At 36.7% G+C, this 24,327-nt stretch overlaps 1 protein-coding gene across 3 annotated transcripts in view; it reads left to right on the top strand.

The window, feature by feature from the left end:
• Window positions 1-24,327, top strand: part of chl1a (cell adhesion molecule L1 like a) — a 69,266-nt gene that overhangs the window by 23,179 nt on the left and 21,760 nt on the right. For all 3 annotated transcript variants that reach the window (XM_089124422.1, XM_039651385.2, XM_039651386.2), the window contains exons 2-14: window positions 8,310-8,494; window positions 8,685-8,793; window positions 10,853-11,043; window positions 11,302-11,424; window positions 12,979-13,149; window positions 14,253-14,288; window positions 16,205-16,304; window positions 16,402-16,577; window positions 17,314-17,448; window positions 19,543-19,683; window positions 20,139-20,250; window positions 21,934-22,100; window positions 22,193-22,352. In XM_089124422.1, the coding sequence (XP_088980548.1) occupies window positions 8,413-8,494; window positions 8,685-8,793; window positions 10,853-11,043; window positions 11,302-11,424; window positions 12,979-13,149; window positions 14,253-14,288; window positions 16,205-16,304; window positions 16,402-16,577; window positions 17,314-17,448; window positions 19,543-19,683; window positions 20,139-20,250; window positions 21,934-22,100; window positions 22,193-22,352 (1,703 nt within the window). In that variant the 5' untranslated portion in view covers window positions 8,310-8,412. The remainder of the gene's footprint in view (window positions 1-8,309; window positions 8,495-8,684; window positions 8,794-10,852; window positions 11,044-11,301; window positions 11,425-12,978; window positions 13,150-14,252; window positions 14,289-16,204; window positions 16,305-16,401; window positions 16,578-17,313; window positions 17,449-19,542; window positions 19,684-20,138; window positions 20,251-21,933; window positions 22,101-22,192; window positions 22,353-24,327) is intronic.

The raw sequence follows: 24,327 nt of genomic DNA, 5'->3' as shown, positions 1-24,327 counted from the left end.
AGCACGGCTGTTTTCAACATTGATAAGAATGAATTCTGAAGGATCATGTGACACTGAAGACTGGAGTAATGATGCTTAAAAGTACATTCTAAAATATATAAAAATAAAATGGAAAACCGTTATTTAAAAAAAAAATATATATATTTATTTATTTTTGATCAAATAAATTCAGCCTGAATGGGAATAAGAATTTTTTTTAAAAATCGTACCGACCCCAAACTTTTGATGCATAGTGTATATTTTCAATGTTGGCTTATCCCCATATACAGTATATTAGTGAGAGACAGAAAGAAAGCAAATTCGGGAGAGAAAGAGAGAGAGAATTATCGCATTCGCATGGGTTGCAACTTGTCCAAAAGCCTCAAACTTTTCACACGCAAAACCAGCCAACATGACGAACCTTGCATAATTTGTTTTATATGTGGCAGGTGTAAGTCTTACGTACAGGCCATCAGTGAGTCGACATTCCTGCTTCTATAATAACAGGTGCCTTTATGTTGTGGCTTCCACCATGAATGAGTGTTACCGTGTCTGCTTAACTGCCTTTCCAAGCTGCTTGGATTGTCTTTGCTTCCTCTCTGGCATTTTTAAAGTTTTGTTAGCGTAGTCTAAATATTTAGCTGATGTTGTAAAAGCTCCGGCGCAAAGAAAAAGAGTTAGGTTTGTGAGTCATGATGAATTAATGAGCATGTTTGCTGAAGACAAAGGTCAAAAGGCAGCCGTCACTGCAGGATGGGCTTTGTTTGCAGGGACACTATGCTATGAAGATTGGATTCTTTGGAATTCAGAGACACAATATTTCTGGCCACTTAATGAAATGAAAGACATGTCTTAATTCTTTAACTTAAATTATCAAATTATTGAAGATCTTGAACATGTATCTGCCATGTAGGAGACAAAAAAGGTTTGAGGTTGGAGATATCTAAGTGTAGTGTCAGTTCTGGCAGGTCATGTTAGTCAAGCTCGCATCAGCGGACTCCCAGCTGATCCACGTCTACATACAGGAATACAACGCCTATAACTGTATACAGTAAAATATTTTCAGTATTATCAGCAGCTATGGCATTTCTCAGGAGCTGATTAGCCTTCTCCATCCCCACCTCCTCCTCTCATCAGTCAGGATTTGGTAAAAATGATTCCCCTTGAATCAGAATAAAATCTCGAATTATGTTGTACTTAAAATTTTTAATTTTGGTGGGGTAAAAAGGTGGCGTAGGTAGAAATTTATTAAACAAAAAAAAAAAAATGTTTTCCCAAATTTGTTTAAACTGTCTATATATACGAATGCATAATTAAAATGTAAGTACTCTGAAAAAGAAAGTATACAAATCGCAGACTGATCTCATGAAATGGCGTATGTATGACACGCCAATTCGTATTTCCATTTTTATCAAAGTTATCGACGTCGAGTCAACGCCGTTGACTTATTATCTTATTATGTTGATAAATTAGCTACCCCAACCCCGTCCCTAAACCTACCCGTCACTGGGGTTAATACCATTTATAAGTCTTTCCCTACCATCCTAGAAAAAAAAATATCGTTCCCCAGATGTAGATCTACATTTTGCTTCGCTTCGCCCGGACATTTAACGGCGTTAACATTCGTTTCGGTGTGGACATACACGTGGATAGTTTAAAATGCGTATAGACAACGCATTCTCACCCCAAGGCGTCACCTTTGACCATGCTTCAATATTTGACGTTTTAGGCGCCCTTTAGCGTCACTTACATGACGCGATCCTACGGCGTCATCTAACTGACGCTAAAGGAAAGCGTCTGTTAGAGGACGCGGTTAGGTTTAGGTGTGGGGTGGGGGTAGGGTACACGCGATCCTAGGGCGTCATCTAACTGACGCTAAAGGGCGCCTAAAGCGTCAGATATTGAAGCATGTCCAAATGCTTCCCAAGGCGTCAGTTAGGTGACGCCTTGGGAGTGAGAATGGGCTGGTATAGATAACATGCCACTTGACTTGAAAGTGGCGTGTATTTTTACGCAAAGTCATGATGTCATGTTGACAAATCGAGTGTCTGTAGTCCTCTCAGTGCTGCAATAAACACAGCTCATTACTTCATTCACTCCGACCCTGTCTCGCCTGGGATCCTTACAAAGCCACGCCCCCAAAACACATGCACGCGCAACTCCGACAGCGTTTACCAGCGCCGCGGAGAGGAGCAGTTCATGTAGTGACATCATGTCAGAATCACATGTGATAAAATGCCTAACTTTATCATTATTAATATAAAACAACTAACATGGCTGGTAGCACTCACTATCAAGCGAACATATCGATACTGGTAAAAGTTTAAATATATTGAGTTTGATTCGGTAACAAGCTAGTAACATAAAAACTAAAAACAGCAAAACTAAAAACAGCCCAGATAGCAAACTGACATTGAATCAACGTGGAAACATGACATCGAAACAACGTTGATCTGACATTGTTTTGCTCATCGAATTAACGTTGAACCAACGTCAGACGCGTCATTCTTTCAAAACTAACGGAAAATCAACTTGAAATCAACGCGTTGTTTCAACGTTATGAAAGCAAACCAATTTCCGATTTTCATTTAGCTTTGAAGAATGCCGCGTCTGACGTTGGTTCAACGTTAATTCGATGAGCAAAATCAACGTTGTTTCAATGTCATGAGAGACGTCGTTTCCACGTTGATTCAATGTCAGTTTGCTGTCTGGGAGGGTGCATTGACGCACGTTTTTCCGTTCCTATCAGTTACACTGTGATGAAGGTGAATTTCGTGTACGATTCATAACATATACGGTGAAGAGCTTCCACGAAAGCACTGTTGGCGTCACTTTTCAGCCGTGCCTCTTCCACTCATCGAGCAAACATGTGCGCGCATGTGGACTGCTCTTATGCAACAGTGCTGGTAGCCATGGTAGCGAGGGAGAGTGACAGACGCCCAGCCAATCATTTCTTTCTTCCCGGTTGGAAATAATGAGCTGTGTTTATTGCAGCACTGAGAGGACTACAGACACTCGATTTGTATACTTTCTTTTTCAGAGTACTTACATTTTAATTATGTATTGGTATATATAGACAGTTTAAAAAAAATTGGGAAAAACGTTTTTTAGAAAATTTCTATCTATCCTACCTTTAATGATATCTGCAATACATTCATGTTGGTTTTGTTCTGTTACCCTAATGCTCTTATCCATGCTAGGCTGTATGGATGCACAGGGAGTTCTTGCCCAGAACAGAACCATACGGCCAATCCAAACTACATGCTTATGGTCAATCGTATTTGATCCTGACAGAACTAAGTGTCTATCTAATGATATATTGAGTTGTAAATAAAACAAAGAGTATGAGAGTGCATTTTAGAAATTTTTACATTTAATGCGTTACTTGTCATTTCTTTGTGATTGTGACATTTACTATAGCAATTTCTGAATGAAAATTGTTTCTACACCAATTTATCCATCCATCCATGAAATTTACTTGCAATTTCTGGATGAAAAGTTGTTACAACAGTTTGTCCATCCATCCATTAAACATTTCTTATTATGCTACATTGGTGTTTATTATTGATGTAACTTTTTCAGTGAATCTGCAGGTTACAAGTGACTCCTTATGAGTGAGTCATTTGAATCATTTGTTAAAAAAGCACTGAATCACTCAGCAATATTGTATCTAATATTGCTGGCAATATTATATCTAAAACAGACAGTAAATTACTCAATATTAACTCAGATAAAAGCAATCTCACACAATCCTTGATACTATAACTTTATCTGCTAGTTGTACGGTGCAACCCGGTCTCATCCCAAGACGTCATATAACTGACGTTTTGCGACGTCTTTTGACCATACGTCAATATTCGCCTTTTTAGGGCCCCCTTAAACGTCGGTAGATGAGGTTATGGGATCCTAACTCTACCCCATACCTAAACCTAACCCTAAACCTAACCCGTCACCTAACTGACGTTAAAGGTAAAGCGTCAGTTGTATGACGGCCTGGGATCACCATCTACCGACGTTTAAGGGGGCCCTAAAAAGGCGGATATTGACGTATGGTCCCAAAACGTCAGTTATATGACTTTTTGGGATGAGACTGTGTTATACGGTGCAGTTTTCAATGTAATGCACACATTGTGGTGTACACCTTAAATGCAAAGTGTAGGATTTCATATAAAGTCCACTGTGTGTACACTTTGCTTGCTGTGTGTGGACAGTTGTTGCATTATATGTGTTGAGCTGTACCAAAACATACTGTTAGTGAGTGTGTTCTTCAGTTTGTTTTGTACTTTCTACATGCATGCCATATGGTGTACAACAGGTGGGTCAAACAGACCACAAAATGACACAAAGCACTTCAAAAATCATTATTCAGCACTCGTTAGTCATCAGATTAAACATAAACATAAAAGAACCATATATGATTGTGACTTCCAACACATGCTGTTTTATCAACAAACAATAGTTTTGTCCCAGCATGATGCAATCTCCGTGCGTCTGCCGACCCCATAAGACAGCTTTAGGAATTAAGACAATAGGATTTGAATCCATTATACAAAGAGGATTTTCACTGTTGACACATTGCACACTACCACAAATCAAAGCAGTTTCCTGCTTGACTGCTCATCAAACCACTATTTCCTGTTTACAAATGATTATACAAATGACAATGAAATAGTTTCAGTCTAATATCTCTGTGTCAGAGTCTCCTTAGACTGCTGTGTTTTCATTTCAGTGCGGTTCTGATGCAGGCGGGAATCCCAGCGCTTCCCAGACCATTCTTTAATGGTTTGTGAATAGCTTGGCGGATCAGGCTTTATTTGAATCTTTGTCAAAGGTTTAGAAAGCCTTGTATCCCGGTGAGAGGCTTTGGCGACATATGTCTCTTCACTGAATCCCTTTTAGTGCTTTACTGAAGTGGCCGGGGCATGTTTTCAGACTCTCTCTCTCCCTCTCTCTCTCTCTGTGTGTGTGTTGGAATTTGAGGAGCATGCTGAGAGTTTGGAAGCTCAGTTTAATACTATCACTGCTACCTCTGGGAATTACTGACTGCATGTGTGTGTGTGTGTGTGAGTGTGACTAAGTAAGTACAGAGTTTCCATGTTCTGTTTAGTTGGCTGTTTGTTTAATGGATTAAAGTGTGCAGTTGTGTGACAGTGAAGCAAATGAGAAAGGTGTAACCGTAAGCCTCGGCAGTTTTCTCTGATGTTTGTCATGGATGATGTTAGTCAATGGATGAAGTATCCAGTCATGTGCTTCAGCGAGTTTGTCTTACTCAGGCTGAATGTTTGATTAACTTTCTGCACATGTTTTTGTTCATTTCGAAATAGATCTGCAAATAATTATGATTTGATGTGGATGTATTCGGTTCAGTTTGAGGCGCTGTTGCAGATGGTAGGAATTAACGCTTTCGGTGGTTTAATGGTGTTATGGGGGTGAATGGGGTCAGAAGTTTACTCCATATTGCCTTAAGAAGCATCCGGCACTTGTTAGGGTCTGCAGAGTTTACCAGACTATCATTAGGCTTAAGATTTGAAGGTTTGTTATTGACAAGCTACAACATTGAGCTAAAAATGTTGTTTTTTTCCCCCGCTTGTCCTTGCATATATTAAGTATTTTAGAATAGATTAAAAAAAAACATAATGAAATAAGAAGAGATGTAAATATAAAGGCACTTGCAGATAAATTTACTATTGATTTTCGGAACAATCATGTATTTTGTTTGCTTTTAGTGCAGTACAATTTATATCTTGGAGCTATCATTTTCAATATTTTCAGAAATGAGTCTCCAGTGTAATTGAAGCAATCAACAAATCCCCTTCTCGGTACAGGCTTTCTGAAAATATATGGGATTTCAGGGTTTAGATCTCATTATAGCTGCTTAAATGTGCAACATTTAAAACCAGATCAATGAATTCACATTTAACAATTTTTTTTTGTGTGTAAAAATCTCAGCAGTGCAAACTGCAAATAGTGTGTGGATTCATGACTCAGGGGAAGACCTCCAAATTATGAGCCAGGGGCAAAAGTAAGAGAATCTATCACCTCTGGCCACTACTGGATGAGGAGAGTTAATCTGGGTTGATGCTGGTAATTTGTGGAGGCGGCTTGATCTTGTGAGTGTGTGTGGAATGAGCCTGCGGCGCAAGCGTGCTTACGGTTCATCAGCCTTCAGGGAGGCGTGAAGGCAAACAACGCACACGAGTCAGGGAAATAAACAAATTTTTTCAGCCGGCGTCTTTCATTCGAGCCTCGCAACCTTGTGTTTTGACTTTGCGTGTGCTGAAAAGTTCACATTTTCTGAATGCCACTAATGTTATTTCATTTTAAACCCTTTATACAATTTTCAAGAGAAGTTTATATTTAATGACTAATATAAACCAGGGCCTAAAAGTAACTTTTAGCCACACATGCCAATGGATTTTGCCAATAATATTATTTACCAGTCATGAAACATTAATCCTTATTAAAGTTACAAAAGTCATTCAGTCAAGAGCAATTACTGATATTTCTCTCTGTCTTTTGTTGTTTGATTCAAATTAAAAACACAGACAGCAGCAGGAATAATAGAGGCTGCTGTCCCTTTGAGACCTATATGGATCCAATATACTGATACACGTGTGTTTTCTTTCTCAACTGTTTACATTCACTTAAGACATAACTGACCATGTTTATAGGATACTTGCTAAGATGGACATTGTTTCATAATTTTATCTGAATATATCTATTCAAGCGCAAGAAAATGTGAAGGAGAGATGAATTCAGTATTCACACGCTGTCTGAGACGCCGGGAAACGAATTGAGTTCCCTTTTGAGTCGTCTTGTGCTTTCGTGACAATGCAGCACTGGCCCTTCATAAGTCCCGAATGACTTTCATGTTTGGTTTGTTCATGTTCTTGCTATATGATGATATCAGTTTATGTTTTTTTTTTTTTTATAAAGAAAGTATTAAACAAAATACTTGCAACAATGAATTGTTAGAATTCATAATTTTTTTACCGGCCAACTTGATTGACACCGTTTCATATACTTGCATAGTTTTAATTGCTTGGTGCTTGGCGAGTGTAAATTTTTAGGTTAATTTAAAAAAATAAAAATAAAAATAAAAACTGAATATTGAAATTTGAAATGATTAAAAAAAAAATAAAATGTCCAATTCACCTTTTTCACTGACTATGTTGCATTTCCAAAGTTATTAGCATCAAAATTCGATCTATTTTTTTTGTATTTTCATTGTAAAAAAAAAATTAGTACACATTTATAACACTATATTGTGTTATATTACCAGTGAATGACAAAAAACTAATTAACGCTACTGCTGAGAGGGAGTTTCTAATACAACGGCTGAGGGAGTGATGGCAAATTTGACCTCTTTCTCTTCTGACCTTTTTGCTTTTGGAGCAACTGGAAATATAAAAATGATATTTGCTGTCATCTCCTGTTCAGTGGAAATGTAAAAAGGGTCCATGGCCAATGAGTCAGTCGTTGAGTCATTTATCTGATTCATTCAGGAACGAAGCAAGTGACTGTCTGCACCACATGACATTTTACAACCTGAACTAACCTCATCTTGTCATTAAAAGGTCACATTTTGTCGTATATTAGGAGACTTATTAACCCTGACACCCTGCACATGACTTTACTGGTCACGCCACATGATTTTGATGACAATTATTAAAAAATTATAATTGACAGTGAAGCAGCTTTGTTAAAATATACTCTTTTTTTCTTAGAAAAATTATAAAGTATTAATGAGGTTTTCTTTTAAAATATTTCATTCTTTGAATGGGTAATCAATTTTCTTCATTAATTAAGATATCATGTTGTGTCAGCCTAATGCAGGCTTTGTTGATGATTTGAATCAATATAATCTCGCTTTGAGGTGATTATTATTTTTTTTTTAAATGATCCCTTAAAAAGAAAAAACAATATAGTGAGAGATGCGCATCAACTTAACTTTACTGTTTTCTGCTGACATCAAACTTGAAGAGAGAACATGTTGACCTGAATTGCCGCTCCCTCAATTCACTCTAATGGTGTTTTTTTTCTCCCTTTTTGTAACCAGAAGGACAGTTACGCTTAATTTTTCTCATCGATGTTGTAAACTTTGATTGTTACGCTTTGACACGAGGGGGAGGCGGGGCCTTGAGTAATATTCGGGCCATACGCAACTTGCATAGTGTGCGTATAGGGCAGATCGGCTCCAAAATATTGTAAAACACTTTAGACTCTTGTTTCAAAGCAAACAGCTCCTCAAATCTCCTCTCAGTTTTGCTGAACAATTTATTACAATTTGTTTTCTGTTCTGACTCTTGTAATCTTTTATGTCTCTTTAGATCTTTTCCTTGGAGGAGTCAGTGAAGAGCTCTTGCTAAAAGAACAACTTCCCAAGAGTGTTTTCAGCGTTTCCTTCACTTTTGTCCATATCTGCTGGCTGGGATGAAGGGGCTCGGGAGTCTAAGTGTCAGGCTCCTGTCGGCCTTCTTCTCCACTACCTTTGGTCTTTATTTCCCTCCTCAAGGTAAGTACAAGGACAGTCAAATTGCTTTTGTACGTTTGTTCTTATCAGTGCAACAGTTCAACTTGAGGCTGTGGTCATTATTCAACACCATTACATGTTATTATCTACTAAACCCTTCCAGAAAGAAGCTTGCTTTTAGCATAAATGAGGATCTCAACAGCTCTTTTATCATGTGACCTGTTTCCTGTAGTGGAGCAGCTGCCGACCATCACGGCTCAGACCTCGGGCTCTCTCATTGCCTTGCCATATGATGAGAACATCCTGTTCAAGTGTGAAGCCAAAGGCAACCCAAGACCAACGTGAGTGAGATGTCCTGCTTTTAATGGGTTAATTCCCCCGAAAATGGAAATGATGTCAATTTGCTCTCCCTCATGTTGCTCCAAAACCACTTTCAATCAGCTATGAAACACATGACATCAGATATCTGTCCATCCATTGAAAGTCTGTTCATCCAAAACTAAAGAAATCGTAAAATAAATCCATATGGATCTAGCAGAAGCTGAAACGTGGTGGTGTGACACGCGAGAATGAACCTCATTGGTTCTTATGCGTTTGGTCAGACATGCTTAAAGGGTAACTAAACCCCTGGTCAGAGCCTGACTCCACCCACTGGCAATATTTGAAAAATGCTGAAAAAGTGGGCAGACCCCAGTGGAGATAGAGGGGACGAAAAAGATGCTAAAACACTCTATCCTGATCGTTTTCAATACTCGCAATTCCAACTCCTGACTCGCAACAGTGGTTTTGATGAAACAAGCTGGTTTTTATACTGCCAAGCTGGTACCAAGAGTGTGGTACGTCATGAAGAACCGCTAACATCCAATTGGAAAATTCAACTGCAGTAGCCACCGTTCAACCTGAAGAGGGCAGCACTAAGACGTTTTGTAGAAATACAACACTTTATACACAAATGTAAAAAAAAAAAAAAATTACTCGAATCAATGACTGGTATTAATAAAGATCCATTATTACAGATCATTAACTAAAAAAAAAGTTGGTTTAAGGTTTAGTTAGTCTTTAACAACGCATTCTCACCCCAAGGCGTCACCTTTGACCATGCTTCAATATTTGACGTTTTAGGCGCCCTTTAGCGTCACTAACATGACGCGATCCTACGGCATCATCTAACTGACGCCAAAGGAAAGCGTCAGTTAGAGGACGCGGTTAGGTTTAGGTGTGGGGTGGGGGTAGGGTACAGGCGATCCTAGGGCGTCATCTTACTGACGCTAAAGCGCGCCTAAAGCGTCAGATATTGAAGCATGTCCAAATGCTTCCCAAGGCGTCAGTTAAGTGACGCCTTGGGGGTGAGAATGGGCTGTCTTTAAAGGAGCCATATACAAGATTGTGGCCAAAACTGGTACTGCAATCACTTTCAAATTACTGTAGACCGGTATATTTTCATTTTTGAGTGAACTATTCCTGTGCAGACAGCTAAACTGGAGAAATAACCAAATACAAATAAAACTTAACCATTTTTGTGTGCAAAATGCAAATATGCATTTTTTTTTTTAAATTAATTCTATGTATTTGATTCTCTTCAACAAATATAGGGAACTTAACAGAAAAGAGGTAAACAGAAAAAAGTGTTGAAACATCTTGAAAGGGGTGTTCATAAGACTGACATGATACCTTCATAACCATGACTTGACATATTTTATGAATATGAAGTAGGGTTTATGTATGTTTATGACAACTGTCATTAAGTGACTTTCGCTCAATAATGACATTTTGAATGCAAATATGACATTGTTTAAGATGTCTTTAGCCCTATTCGCACGGGAAAAGTATTACCTGGTGACCTCTAGTCAATTGTAAAAATTGCGGAGGTTGTCTGTGATCTTATTCCCGTGATAATCGGACATGTCTGTAATTTGTAAATGACCTATCATATTTCACCGAAAACGTAGGTCCTGTGATTATTGTGAATATTAGTCCGTGCGAATCGACATCTCTATGATTTGGTGGGGTCGTTTATATGTTTTTTTCAAAGTTTGTATTTCCTGTGCGCTTTTTTATCCGTCTTTCACAAAGGATAGAGACAGCATTGGAGTGTTTTGATAGGGTGCTCGGTCATATCGCGAAATACAATTTGCAGAAAGAGAAAGCTGAAAACCATCAGAAGAGCAAATTCAGCAAAAACTAAAAAAATGACAGTTGTCATGTCATGGTTATGAAGGTGTCATGTTAGTCTTATGCACACCCCTTCAAGTAAAGTGTTACCAAATGCACCAACTATACTAAGAGCTTTTCTTTCATTTCGATCATCTACTTTTTTTTGTTGTTGTCCATGTCTAATAGGTGGAAAGAAAGTATTAAGTGTTGCTGAAAGTTTCCTGTTGTGTGATTTTAAATGAACAGGTACCGCTGGACAAAAGATGGCATGGATTTCGACCCACATAAAGACCCCCGGCTGATTAAAAAAGAAAGTAGTGGGACTTTTGAGATACCGAACAATAAAGATAAAGTGAAATACCGGGGAAAGTACAGATGTTATGTCTCAAACAAGCTCGGAACTGCAATATCAGAGGAAGCAGAATTGATTGTGCCTGGTAAGTCACTGTGCATAAACATCCCGTCTCACACATTATCTTAGCTGATAATCATGAAATGAAGAGTAGAATTCCAGAAATTCTTGTATATAGAATTTCCATGGATCTGTTCCAGAAAATTTGCATTTTCCACGTGTCCCCTTGAGCATATCAAGCATGATGTTGCTCAACTTGTTTTTAATCGTGATCATAGTAGGCTGCCTGTCTTACATTTTGCTGAGAATTTAAATGCAATTTTTATTTTGTGCTTGATCACAGTGGTACCCAAGTTTCCCAAAGTGACGACAGAGCCATTGGTGGTCACAGAGGGCGAATCAGTGGTTTTGGAGTGTAACCCGCCACAAGGGATTCCACCATGGCAGCTGTACTGGATGACCAAAGGTAATTCAAGATACTTTAAAGAAACCATTTCCTGCGCATCAAGTTAGTCAAAATGAGGAATTTCTATGTGCTTTCCTGTGAATCTCTTGTCAGTTTCAATATAACTTCTTCAAATATCATCGGCTGTTACAGCAAACCTTATTGTTTCTGATATGTCAATCAACTCCTTAGCCACAGAATACAGTAAACAGATGCAGGCATATATTTCAACCAACTGTATAAATAACTAGTGTTTGTCTGGCGCCAGAAAGGAGTTCATAAACGCCTGCAATAATAATAGGCTTTTGATGATAAACATGTTATGGTTCATGTTGTAAATGGTGAAGAATGCAGTTGATTATTACTTACTGGAACCATGAGACACGTATGTGACATTTGAAGAATTTCAGTCAAGCCAGTTAAAGGGATAGTTTGACATTTTGAAATTCATTTTTGATATGTTTTAGCTTACCTCAAGGGCATCCAAGATGTAGGTGTCTTTGTTTCCACAGTAGTTTCAATTTTGATATTTTTAGGTCAAACCGTTCTTCTCTGTCAGTCATATAATGGAGGCCTATGGTCACCACCTCAAAGAGCATGCACAGAGAAGTCCAAATTAAACATGATTTAATGACTCGTAAATGTAAGTACACATTGATGGCCTAAGACACGAAACGAGCGGTTTGTGTGAGAAAACGAACAGTATTTATATCGTTTTTACCTCTTGTAATCACAGTCACGTCCAAGTGATCTGAGGGTGAGGGCACTTCGGTCTTCAGTCTCATTGTTTACACAGAGATTTCAGAAGTGTTACCCTTCACTGTGAGGATCTAAACATATTTAAATATACAGGAAATGATTTTTTTCACAACTGCACAAGAGATCACTTCCTTCAGATCACTTGGACGTGACTGTGATTACAAGAGGTAAAAACGACATAAATACTGTTCGTTTTCTCACACAAACCGCTCGTTTCGTGTCTTAGGCCATCAATGTGTATTACATATACGAGTCATTAAATCACGTTTAATTTGGACTTCTCTGTGCATGCTCTTTGAGGTGGTGACCATAGACTTCCATTATATGACTGACAGACAAGAACGGTTTGACCTAAAAATATCAAAATTGAAAATACTGTGGAAACAAAGACACCTACATCTTGGATGCCGTTAAGGTAAGCTAAAAAAATCAAAAAATAATTTCAAAGTGAACTATCCCTTTAAAGAGTACATTAGCCAATCTCAATTTCTCTGAAGGAAACTTTTGTGTTTGCTTCTCAAGTAAATGTAACATTAAGGATGGTATCGATATATATACTAAAAAACAAGCACCAGTATGTTTTTGCAGTGTTGTTACTGCAAATGTCTTTACTTCTTGAGCTGACGAGGTGTCTTAATCACGTTGAGCCACCTACAGTTGATAGAATATCTGAGCATTCAAAGCTCTACCCATGATGCCTGTTATCTGCTGTGCGGTCTGTCAGATGAGACTATTTCTGGGCGGTTTGGATGGTTGCCCTCTCAGATGTCCTGTTGCTCATGTTAATCTAACAATCCTCTCTGTATTGTTTCTCAGATCTTCGGCACATTGAGCAGAATGAGAGGGTGTCCATGGGCCTCAATGGGAATCTGTACTTCTCAAATACACTGCTGTCTGACAGCCATGATGACTACTGCTGTTTTGCCTCCTTTTCCAGGATACGCACAATTGTTCAGAAACCCCGCATGGCCCTGAAGGTCAAGCCAAGTACGTGCCAAGAATCTCCGTAGGGAGTACAAGTAGCATGATATGGTTTAAAGAGGACTAAATAGAAATGAGTTTTATGCTATTGTGGGGTCGGTGTTATTTTTTAATGTCTTTGATAGAAGTCTCTTGTGCTCCCTATGAAAGGCTGCATTTACTTGATCAAAAATACAGTAAAAACAGTAATGTTGTGAAATACTATTAAAAATGTTAGAAAATGATTCCTGTGATCGAAGATGCATTTTCAGGATTTTTGCTGTCACATGATTCTTCAGAAATCAGTCTAATTTGATGATTTGATGCTCATGTAACATTTCTTATTATTATCAATAACAAGAGGATGGAAAGACGTAGCACCAAACGTTAGTCCCAAACTGATGATATCTTCTCGCGGTGCGTAGATCCAAAAGGAAATCAAAAATAAGAAAAAAAGAGACCCGCACGAATATAGGCCAAATTATTATTATCAATGAAATCAGATTGATATTTTAGTGGAAACAATGGTATGTATTTTTTTCTGGATTCATTCATGAATAGAAAGCGAATCGAACTAAGAAGAAACTGCAACATTGTAACAAATTCACTGTTTAGGTACAAAGCAAAAGATCTACAGGCCTGGATTTATTGATGATGGTTGTAGATTAGTTCCAGAAGCAATGCTCATATGGCTGTATTGGCGATTCTATCAACTAATAGATGCACTTGGTTTTAGTGTATCGTCAGCATGCTGTTTTTTAGCATGCTAATAAAACAGTAATCGTTGGACAAACTTGCATCTCCATCTATTCTTAACTGCTCTTCCAACCACTTTTTACAACCCAACCAATTCCTGATGGATAAAATCAAGTCTTGCCCTACACTTTTCATTTAATATCCACTGAGAAATAAAGATGTTAATGCAGTGTGTTTAGCACAGCTAAAAGTATGAACACTAAAAAAGTCTAATGCTAATTATTCCAATCAGTTGTTGGACGAGCACTCTGACCCTTCCGTACTACTTTGTATTTGCATGCACCCGTGTGTTTCTTTTGGCTCTGTGTTATTCATTAACATTTCAATGTGCTGAAAATGCAAACACTTTCATTTTTTCTTCTTCTTTTAAATAGTAAATTCAAGCCAAGGGGATGATGGCATCATGAGTGGTAAGTCACAAATCAGAAAGTCAAGTATTTTGTAAAATGTGCCGTGTATCAATTATTCAAAAATGTTCATTTATCTTTTTTGGGGCTTTTCTTTGTTCCTTTAAGAAGTTTAGGATAAGGCTTCAGCACTTTCTGTAGTTCAAACTCTAAAAAAATGCTGGATTGTATCAACACAAATTTGGGTCAAATATGGTCAAACCCCAAATGTTGGGTTAAAAATGTAATTAAAAAAATTACAATTGAAAGTGAAAGTTGAAGTTGGGTTAATTTTAAATTACATTTTTTAACCCAACATTTGTGTTAAAACAACCCAGCTTTGTTTTGAGTGCAGATTGTGTGTTCTACACTCTAAAAAATGCTGGGTTGTGTGAACCCAAATTTGGGTCAAATATGGACAAACCCAAATGTTGGGTTAAAAATGCAATTAAAAAACTTACAGTTGAAAGTGAAAGTTGAAGTTGGGTTAATTTTAAATTACATTTTTAACCCAACATTTGGGTTTGTCCATATTTGACCCAAATTTGGGTTAAAACAACCCAGCATTGTTTAGAGTGCAGATTGTGTTCACTGCACTCCATTTGCCCATATTTTACCCAAATGTTGGGTTAAAAATGCAATTAAAAAAAACTTACAGTTGAAAGTGAAAGTTGAAGTTGGGTTAATTTTAAATTACATTTTTAACCCAACATTTGGGTTTGTCCATATTTTACCCAAATGTTGGGTTACAAATGTGATTAGAAAACTTACAGTTAAAAGTGAAAGTTGAAGTTGGTGTTAATTTTAAATTACATTTTAACCCAACATTTGGGTTGGTCCGTATTTTACCCAAATGCTGTGTTAAAAATGCAATTGGCTTTATGCAAAACACACTTCCGCATTCTCTGTAAAACAGGTCGCATTGCTTCCGGTCCAGGTCTTTTGTATGTGCTTCATGAAATTTTTTTGCGGTTTTACTCAAGATAACTTAAAAGAAGCGAACAAAGATTAGCATAACCAATATCCCTCACATGTGCAGATTGATATTTAAACGTTTTATATTTTTTATTCTTCACAGTAACGTTTAGATATTTAAATGTAATAAAACGCCAATAACAAAGTGAACTAGTTAGGTTAGCTGATTACCTTAAATATCCATAGATATCGTAGTCAGTTCGTACGGCCGTTAACACTCATCGCATCCGCTTGTCAGAGAAAGACCCGTTTTCCGGTTTGGTCACGTGACGCACGGCATAAAGCCTATTAAAAATCTTACAGTTGAAAGCGAAAGTTGAAGTTGGGTTAATTTTAAATTACATTTTTAACCCAACATTTGGGTTAGTCCATATTTTACCCAAATGTTGGGTTAAAAATGCAATTAAAAAACTTACAGTTGAAAGTAAATGTTGAAGTTGGGTTAAAATTTTAAATGACATTTTTAACCCAACATTTGGGTTTGTCCATATTTGACCCAAATTTGGGTTAAAACAACCCAGCATTGTTTAGAGTGCAGATTGTGTGTTCTACACTCTAAAAAATGCTGGGTTGTGTGAACCCAAATTTGGGTCAAATATGGACAAACCCAAATGTTGAGTTAAAAATGCAATTAAAAAACTTACAGTTGAAAGTGAAAGTTGAAGTTGGGTTAATTTTAAATTACATTTTAACCCACCATTTGGGTTTGTCCATATTTTACCCAAATTTGGTCTCAAACAACCCAGCATTGTTTAGAGTGTCCAGTTCTTTTCAGTTTGATATATGCACTTTTCTAAGAATATCTGACTGTCGCTTTGCAAAAATAACGGCATGTTTTCTGAGAATATCTTGCATCATGTTTATTTTTCTTGCCTCTTTGGCCCATTTTTCTTATTCAGACATAAAGATAGATTTCTTTTTTATGTCCATGTCAAGGCTATTTACCATAATTTGTCCCCATTCAGTTCAGGAGAGGAAGCCGAACATTTTGGTGCCCTCCAGTAATTCAACGACATTCCTAAAAAAAGGAGAAGAGCTGGAGCTGGAGTGTATCGCAGAAGGACTGTGAGTTCCCTTCTCTATGGCCACTTAGTGCTTACACACACACACCACAGCAGCAATGCATTTCCACTGACAGCTATTTATTTTGGACTTTTCTCAGGCCTACACCGAAGGTAGAATGGATACGGGATAATTTACCGAAGCGCTCGCTTATCAAAAACTTTGGAAAGGTTCTGACTATACCAAATATCACAGAACTGAATGAAGGGAAATACATGTGCAAAGCAAAGAATGATCTTGATGAAGCTGTGCGTCAATTCAACATTGTTGTGGAAGGTATGTTAACATTTACAATGTCTTAAGCCTGCACTGCAAAAAAAAAAAAAAAAAAAAAGTTGGTTTAACTTAAAAAAAAAAATGAAGTAACCTGGTTGCCATCGAATTTTAAGTTCATTGAAATGGAAAAATTGAGTAGATACAATGAGGGAGATTGATTTAAACATAAACTCAAAATATTATGTTATCTGAACTACATGAATTATTCAAGTTGGTTTGACAAAAGAAAAACAATGTTGTGATTACAAATGATGAAAATAGCTTTTTACAGTGGGTATTTGATGATTCTCAGTCAGTAAATCTGTTTGATAAAAAATAAATATTCTAATCTAGAAAATGTGAAATATAAATAAATATAATATAAATTAATCAATTCATATAATATACATTTTACAGTGTATACAATTATTTTAAATATCATTATCCAGTAATCTCAAAACAATGAAAGAGTCTAAGAGTCTAATCTGGTTAAATATATGCAGTTTATATAAAATCTATTTTATATTTTATTATATACTATTTTTATATCATCTTATTATTTTATATTTATTCTTTAGTTTCTTCTTTATCAATCATAAAACCAATTTATTTATTTACACACAATCTGGTTGATGATCACATAAGATCATTAACACAAAAGAAAATTGTGAAATCATGTCACTTCCTAACACAGGGTGGCAGTATTGCTCTAAGTAGGAAGTTGTTTTAATCCGTATTCATGTGTTGTGTGTCTCAGAGCCGCCCAGCTGGCAGGAGGAGCCAGTGAAGAGTCAGTTAGCAGAGATTGGATCTGACATCCACATCAAGTGTTCAGCTACGGGAAAGCCACAACCCACAATCACCTGGAAGAGAAACGGCCAGCCCCTCGATGGTGTGTTAAACCCTCTCATCCCCAACCCGTATAATGCCCATTTGACTGAATTTGTCGGCTCAAAGCCTTTGCCAAATGCAGTGCAATTGCTGGCTGTTGTGTGAACAGTCTGTTGTTTTTATTTAGACTAAACAGCAGTGAAAATGTGTCAACTTTTGTATTTTTACGTGCTCTTGTAAAATAACAGTCAATAGATCAGTATATAACATACAGCAAAAGTCAATGATGTATCTTCCAATATATACTTCACAAGTTTATTGTTGATATAATGATATGATATTATTGTTTACTAGTTGAGGTATTTCTCAGAGCACTTGCTATTGAACATTTCCACTGTTATTGCTCCCCAAAGTCATTTCGTCAAAATGTCTAAATAGAGGGAATGCATTGACGTCACTTTCCACCCGGAACAACCCCCCTCAGCCTGACTGAGTGGCAAAAGATCTGCTGCGTGACTGGATTTAATAGGGGAAACTTCGGAAATGCGACTAAAACTAACAATTTTATCAATTTAAACTAAATGTTGGACTCAATATAGTGTTCCCTACAACTTAGGCTACTAAAGATCCAGTGATCCATGGATATTGACATGCAGCCTGGAATCGTGTTGCCTGACATTTATGTTTGCCTGATTTCGACACGGGGAAATAAAAGCAATATAGACCTAAACATAAAGCAAATTTGCCTGTGAACACTTTATATAAATACAATATAGGTAGGTCTAAATCTGGGTGATCACTTATATGAGTTATATATAGCCTATATATATATATATATATATATATACAAATCCATTACATATTTACTGGCATATTATCTCTTGAGACTTACAGATATTAGTAAACTTTATTTGGAGTACTTCTTTATTGCACAATTCATATTTCATAAAATTAAGCCTAAAATGTGTTTTAGTAAGGATAGTGTGATCTCTGTATAGTAGTCTTTAAATGTGAAATATTTAAAGTGTACTTAACGCATACTTGCAATAGTTTCCACTTTATCACGATCAAATAAATTTAAGTATATCTTTAGTTGGACCTCAGCACTGTTTCTAGATAACTAAAGTACATTCTGTACCAAATTAGTTGGTCCAATTTAGCAGACTTTAAGTGTACCAATTTAGTATACCAGAAGTACAATTGCAGGGTATTTATATTAAGTACATAAATATGTAAATGTATTTGTAGTATACTTAGCATAAAATAAATGCATTTCAAATGCATTTTGATATTTTTATTTTTCACTAGGGAATACATTTATAAATGTTACTATGGAAGCTTGTTTCCACCACAGAAGATAATTGCGACTTTTTATCTCACAATTCTGACTTTATTTCTCAGAATTGCGAGATATGAAGTCAGAATTGCGTGATATAAGTCTGAATTACGTGATACAAGTCAGAATTGCGAGATATAAAGTCAGTATTGCGTGATATAAAGTCGCAATTGCATGTTAAAGTAAGAATTGCGAGATATAATGTCGCAATTGTGTGTTATAAAGTCAGAAATGCATTGTTATAAAGTCAAAATTGCGAGATAAAAACTCGCAATTGTCCGAACAAAAGTCAGAATTGTGATATAAAAAGTCGCAATTCTGTCGCAACTCTGACTTTATAACATGCAATTCTTGACTTTATATCTCGCAATTCTGACTTTATTTCTCACAAATCTTCGCAATTTTGAGATAAAACGTCACAATATTTATTTTTATTTTGTATTCAGTGGCGGAAACAAGCTTCCATATATTAACAAACCATTTAAATTACAAATAGATGTTTGAAATAGAATCCTAAAATATTTTTTCCTCAAGTTTCCACAAAAATATTAACTGCTTTCAACATTGATAATAAAAATAAATGTTTCTTGAACAGCACAATTCTGAAGGATCACGTGATGCCGTAGTCACTGAAAATTCAGCTTTGCCATCACATGGGATAAATTACATTTTAAAATATATTCAAAAAAAAAATAAAAAATAACATTTCACAATATTGGAGTTTTTTGTTCAAGAAAATCATCTCAAAAACATTAAAACACCGTACAATCCTCAAACCTTTGAATGGTAGAGTGCCAATTCAAGTTTGTTTCCCCTCAGATTTCCCTTCTACCAGTCACAGAGTGCTTGATGACAGAATAATCATTCTCAGAGCGGAGGAGAGAGACACTGCAGTGTACCAGTGTGAAGCCTCCAACAAACACGGGACCATACTTGCCAATACGAACGTGCTTGTCATGAGTGAGTACTTCACTGTAAACAATGAAAATCGTATTGCTATTTTTAGAATGCGATGATAGGTCAGGTACAACCCATCATTTACATGTATCAATTATTCACAGCGCCAGACGAGAAGATTGTGGTTCTCATTGAAGTTTTTGGGCCTTTGATTATGATATGATTCTCTTGCTGACATGTAATGGCTTAAGGGTTTCAGCAGCTGTTCATTCGTAATTGACATAGAAAACAAACATAAAACGTGTGCATGAGTGTTTGTGTGAAGTACTTCGGTCTCTGCTTTCAGTTTGTATCTCTGGCAGGAGAAGAAGACAGCACTTTTATATGCTAATAGATTTTTTTTTTACAGTTTAATTTCAGGAGTGTGCCTCGGTTTGGTGTGCCTCGGCCATATGCCACACTGGCTGTTTGATGTTTGTCTGTGTGAACTTTTGACTAATGGTCTGGCTTTCTCTCAGATCATCCTCCTTTGATTCTGACGCAGAATTATCTGGAGTACGCAACCATGTTAGGCAAGAGTGTGATTATGGACTGCAAAGTCTTTAGCTCACCACCTGCCGCCCTTAACTGGTGAGTTTGTTAACAAGCGTTGTGATTCCAACACTGTGTCCCCCTCAAATGATAAGCCACAAATGAATCGTCTCTTTTCTGTTCTTTGACGTTCATGTCCTAACCAACTGTGACGAGTGGTGCTACATTTTGTTTGTCTCTTGGTTTATATATCTGTAATGAGGAGCACACTGAAATCTTGTTACATGCACACGGAAATCAAAATAGGGACAAGTTGTCTGGAAATGCTAAGATTTTTCCATACTCTTCTTTTTCCCCCTCTATACGTTCCATATTCCAAACTGCATAGGAACCCTGCTTTTTTGCCAGTCATATATACATGAAATTGTATATGCACAGTAACAAGGTTTATATATTTATCATAAACAAATCTAATTGTAAAATTTCTATAATCAACAGCTAAAAACTGTTCAACAGCTAAAAACTAAAGTAAAAAAAATGCTTTTTAATTAGTCCTAATATTAGACATTGTTGCTGATATAAACTGGTCTTCCCTGCAATCAATCAATCAATCAATCAATCAATCAATCAATCAATCAATCAACCAATCAACCAATCATTCAAGACCAATCAATCAACCAACCAGTTAATTGATCAAAGTCTCTATATATTTTTTTATATTTTTTTTTATATGTATAAAAAAAAAACAACTTTTCAATTATAATTTTGTTAAATGTTAAAGGATTTTTGCAGGATTTTCCTCAGATTATGGGTAAATGATCGCACTGCAGACCCAATGCAACCACTCAACCAACTAACCAACCAACCAACCAACAAATCAATCAATTAGCCAACCAATCAACCAGCCAACCAACCAATAAATCAATCAATCAACTAATGAAACAACCAACCAACCAACCAATCAATTTTTTATATTTTTTCATATGTATAAAAAAAACTTCTCAATTAAGATTTTGTTAGATGCAAAATGATTTTTGCAGGGTTCTCCTCAGATTGCAGGTAAATAATCGCACTGCAGACCCAATGCAACCCCTCAAACAAGTAACCAACCAACCACCAAATCAATCAATCAGCCAACCAATCAACCAACCAACCAAATAACCATCCAACCAACCAGAACAAATAACCAATGAATCAGCAATCAATCAGCCAATCAGCCAACCAATCAACCAACCAACCAACCAACCAACCAATCAACCAACCAACTAACCAATCAATCAATCAATCAACCAAGCATTCAACACCAATCAATAAACCAACCAACCAACCAGTTAATTGATTAAAGTCTCTCTATATTTTTTTTTATATTTTTTATATGTATAAAAAAACAACTTCTCAATTAAGATTTTGATTTTGATTTTTGCAGGGTTTTCCTCAGATTATTAAATGATCGCATTGCAGACCCAATAGGGTCAAGTGAATTAAGTGAGGGAAAAAGGGACAATATATTGTGAAGAGACACTGCAGATCTATAGCCCTTTTGAAATGTCTGTTCTCTCCAGGGGACTCTCCTTTTGCACTCATATTTATGCTCTTTTCTTCTTTGAAAAGTTTCCTTTCAAAAACCTTTGGTCAAATTTGAAAGTCATGTTAAAAAAATAAAAAATGGGCTACATTGGATTCGGCTTTATCAACAGAGCATCTGTAGTCATTTCAGCAAAGGCCCTTCCCATGGGCCCCTATTTCAGAAGAACTGTGAAGAGTTCAATGTTTGTTTTGTAGGAGAAGAGAAGACCCAGAGGGCTCTGTAGATGGAGAGAGATATTCTCTCCTGAAGAATGGCTCCCTGCAGATTCACAAAGTGGAGATGGAAGATATGGGCCAGTACAAATGTTCGGCAAGCAACTCTGAGGGCACCGCCAGCATCACCACTGAACTTTTCATCAAAGGTTAGCCACCTTCCTTAATCAAACAACAACAACAAAAAAAAAAGCTTTCTGTTTGCTGGTCATTACTGAAACTAAAGGTCCGCTGTTGATAGATTCAACTAGGATCGTAGAACCTCCTCAAGACATAAAGGTCGTAAGAGGATCTATGGCCGAGCTGGAGTGCCAGGTGGAGTGCGACCCCACCCTCAGAAGACAGCTGGAGATCTTGTGGATGAAGGATGGGATAAATATCCTCTCCAACTTCTCAGAAAAGTAGGTGACCCGTTTTCCCCTTAAGCAAATCCTCGTTTCAGAAAGTGTTGCGCAGTCAAAACAGGAAGGATTAGCATGAGCCATGACATTTTTGAATTGTATTAATAGTTTTATCAGTGCTGGAATCGTGGATTAAGTACTTACACTTTGTAGTCGTGTAACAGAGCGGAGCTAGATGTAATTGTATGCTTTTATCAGTAATAGAGTGCATTTATGGGAGAAATGTCTCTCTTGGAAATCAAAAGGTACTCCAGCTAATGAGCAGGAGGTTTAACCTCTTTCTACTAGGCTAGAAAAGGATGACAAGCAGCATCTTCTGTGTAAATTCAGTGTAATACTGTGCCAAGTTTTGTTTTATTTGCTTAATTTCTACTCCGGGTCACCAATTAGCAGGCTGTGATTCAAATCCACACCCCAGATTAGTTCCACCTGAACCACAAATTATTTTTTAGTAATTAAAGAAATTGTAGACAAAACACACAGAGAACAGAACAGAGCTTGGCATTGATTGTCATGACAACATTTAGCGGCGCTCTTATTTGGCATTTCATACAGAAAGCCGCCTCTGCCAACCGTGTCTACACTTTCTAGATCGCTTCTATTAAAATCAATGGAGACATCGAAATTATAAGTGGCTGTTTCATTTGACGGATGCCTGGTTTCTATTTCTACTTCAGCCACTTGTGCTCTGGCAGAACATTTGTACTTTGTGGGAATTGATTGCTCTAAAGGTTTATTTGCTGACCTTCATGTGATTCAAAGTCAAGTCTCTTAAAATATAAGATAATTTGACTTTAATCTTTAATGCTAAAAAAAAAACAAGGACAGTTCAGGTTGTAAAATGTGATGTGGTGTGACTCCCTAAAAAATGAATGACTGTTTATCATCATATTATTAATGGAAAATATTTTACCTTGAAAAACTATATTTGAACCTTTTTTTTTATAATAATAATTTTAAGATTCAAGGTGTAAGGAAAATATGGTAACATTTTAGTTTGGGGACCAATTTTCACTAGTTGCTTATTAGCTTGCATATTACTAGAATATTTGATCTTTATTAGCGCTTAAGGAGTAGTTCACTTAAAAAAAAAAAAATGGTGATAATTTACTCACCCCCATGTCATCCAAGATGTCCATGTCTTTCTTTCTTCAGTCGAAAAGAAATTAAGGTTTTTGATGAAAACATTCCAGGATTTTTCTCCATAAAATGGATTTCAATGGGAACCAAACGGTTCAAGGTCCAAAAGACAGTTTCAGTGCAAACTGCAAACTGTTCAAAGGGCTTTAAACAATTCCAGACGATGAATAAGGGTCTTATCAAGTGAAACGAGTCAATTTTATCAAGTCAATTGGTTCATTCAACGAACAAAATGAACGAGTTGACTCGGGGAAAAAAATCGTTCATTTTGATGAACGAGTTCGAATAAGAGAGTTACGAACGCGCATCACAGAACAGAGCAAGGCGACCATTTGAGCTTATAAAACTTTTTTTTTTTTAAATGAGCGATCGTTTCGCTTGATAAGACCTTTATTCATCGTCTGGAATCGTTTAAAGCCCTTTGAACAGTTTGCAGTTTGTACTGAAACTTCTGGACTGTTTGGTTCCCATCGAAGTCCATTATATGGAGAAAAATCCTGGAAAGTTTTCTTCAAAAACCTTAATTTCTTTTCGACTGAAGAAAGAAAGACATATATATCTTGGATGACATGGAGGTGAGTAAATTATCAGCAAAAGTTTTTTTTTTTTTTTTTTTTTTAAGTGAACTACTCCTTTAAATGCCTTAATTTGCATGGCCATTCTACATCCCATAAACGTAACCACTACATCTACCTTACTAGTTAATAGTGAATAGTCCCCAAACTAAAGTTTGACATTTTAACATATCAATGCATTGTTTCATGGCTTTTGTTTTACCATTGACTATAGCTGCCAACATAGAAATATGCCATAAATAATCCTGGAATGCACATTG

Source organism: Pimephales promelas, chromosome 20, assembly GCF_988280905.1.
Source record: "Pimephales promelas chromosome 20, fPimPro1.hap1.1, whole genome shotgun sequence".
Lineage (NCBI taxonomy): Eukaryota > Metazoa > Chordata > Actinopteri > Cypriniformes > Leuciscidae > Pimephales > Pimephales promelas.
This window is presented reverse-complemented; position numbering and strand designations above follow the sequence as displayed.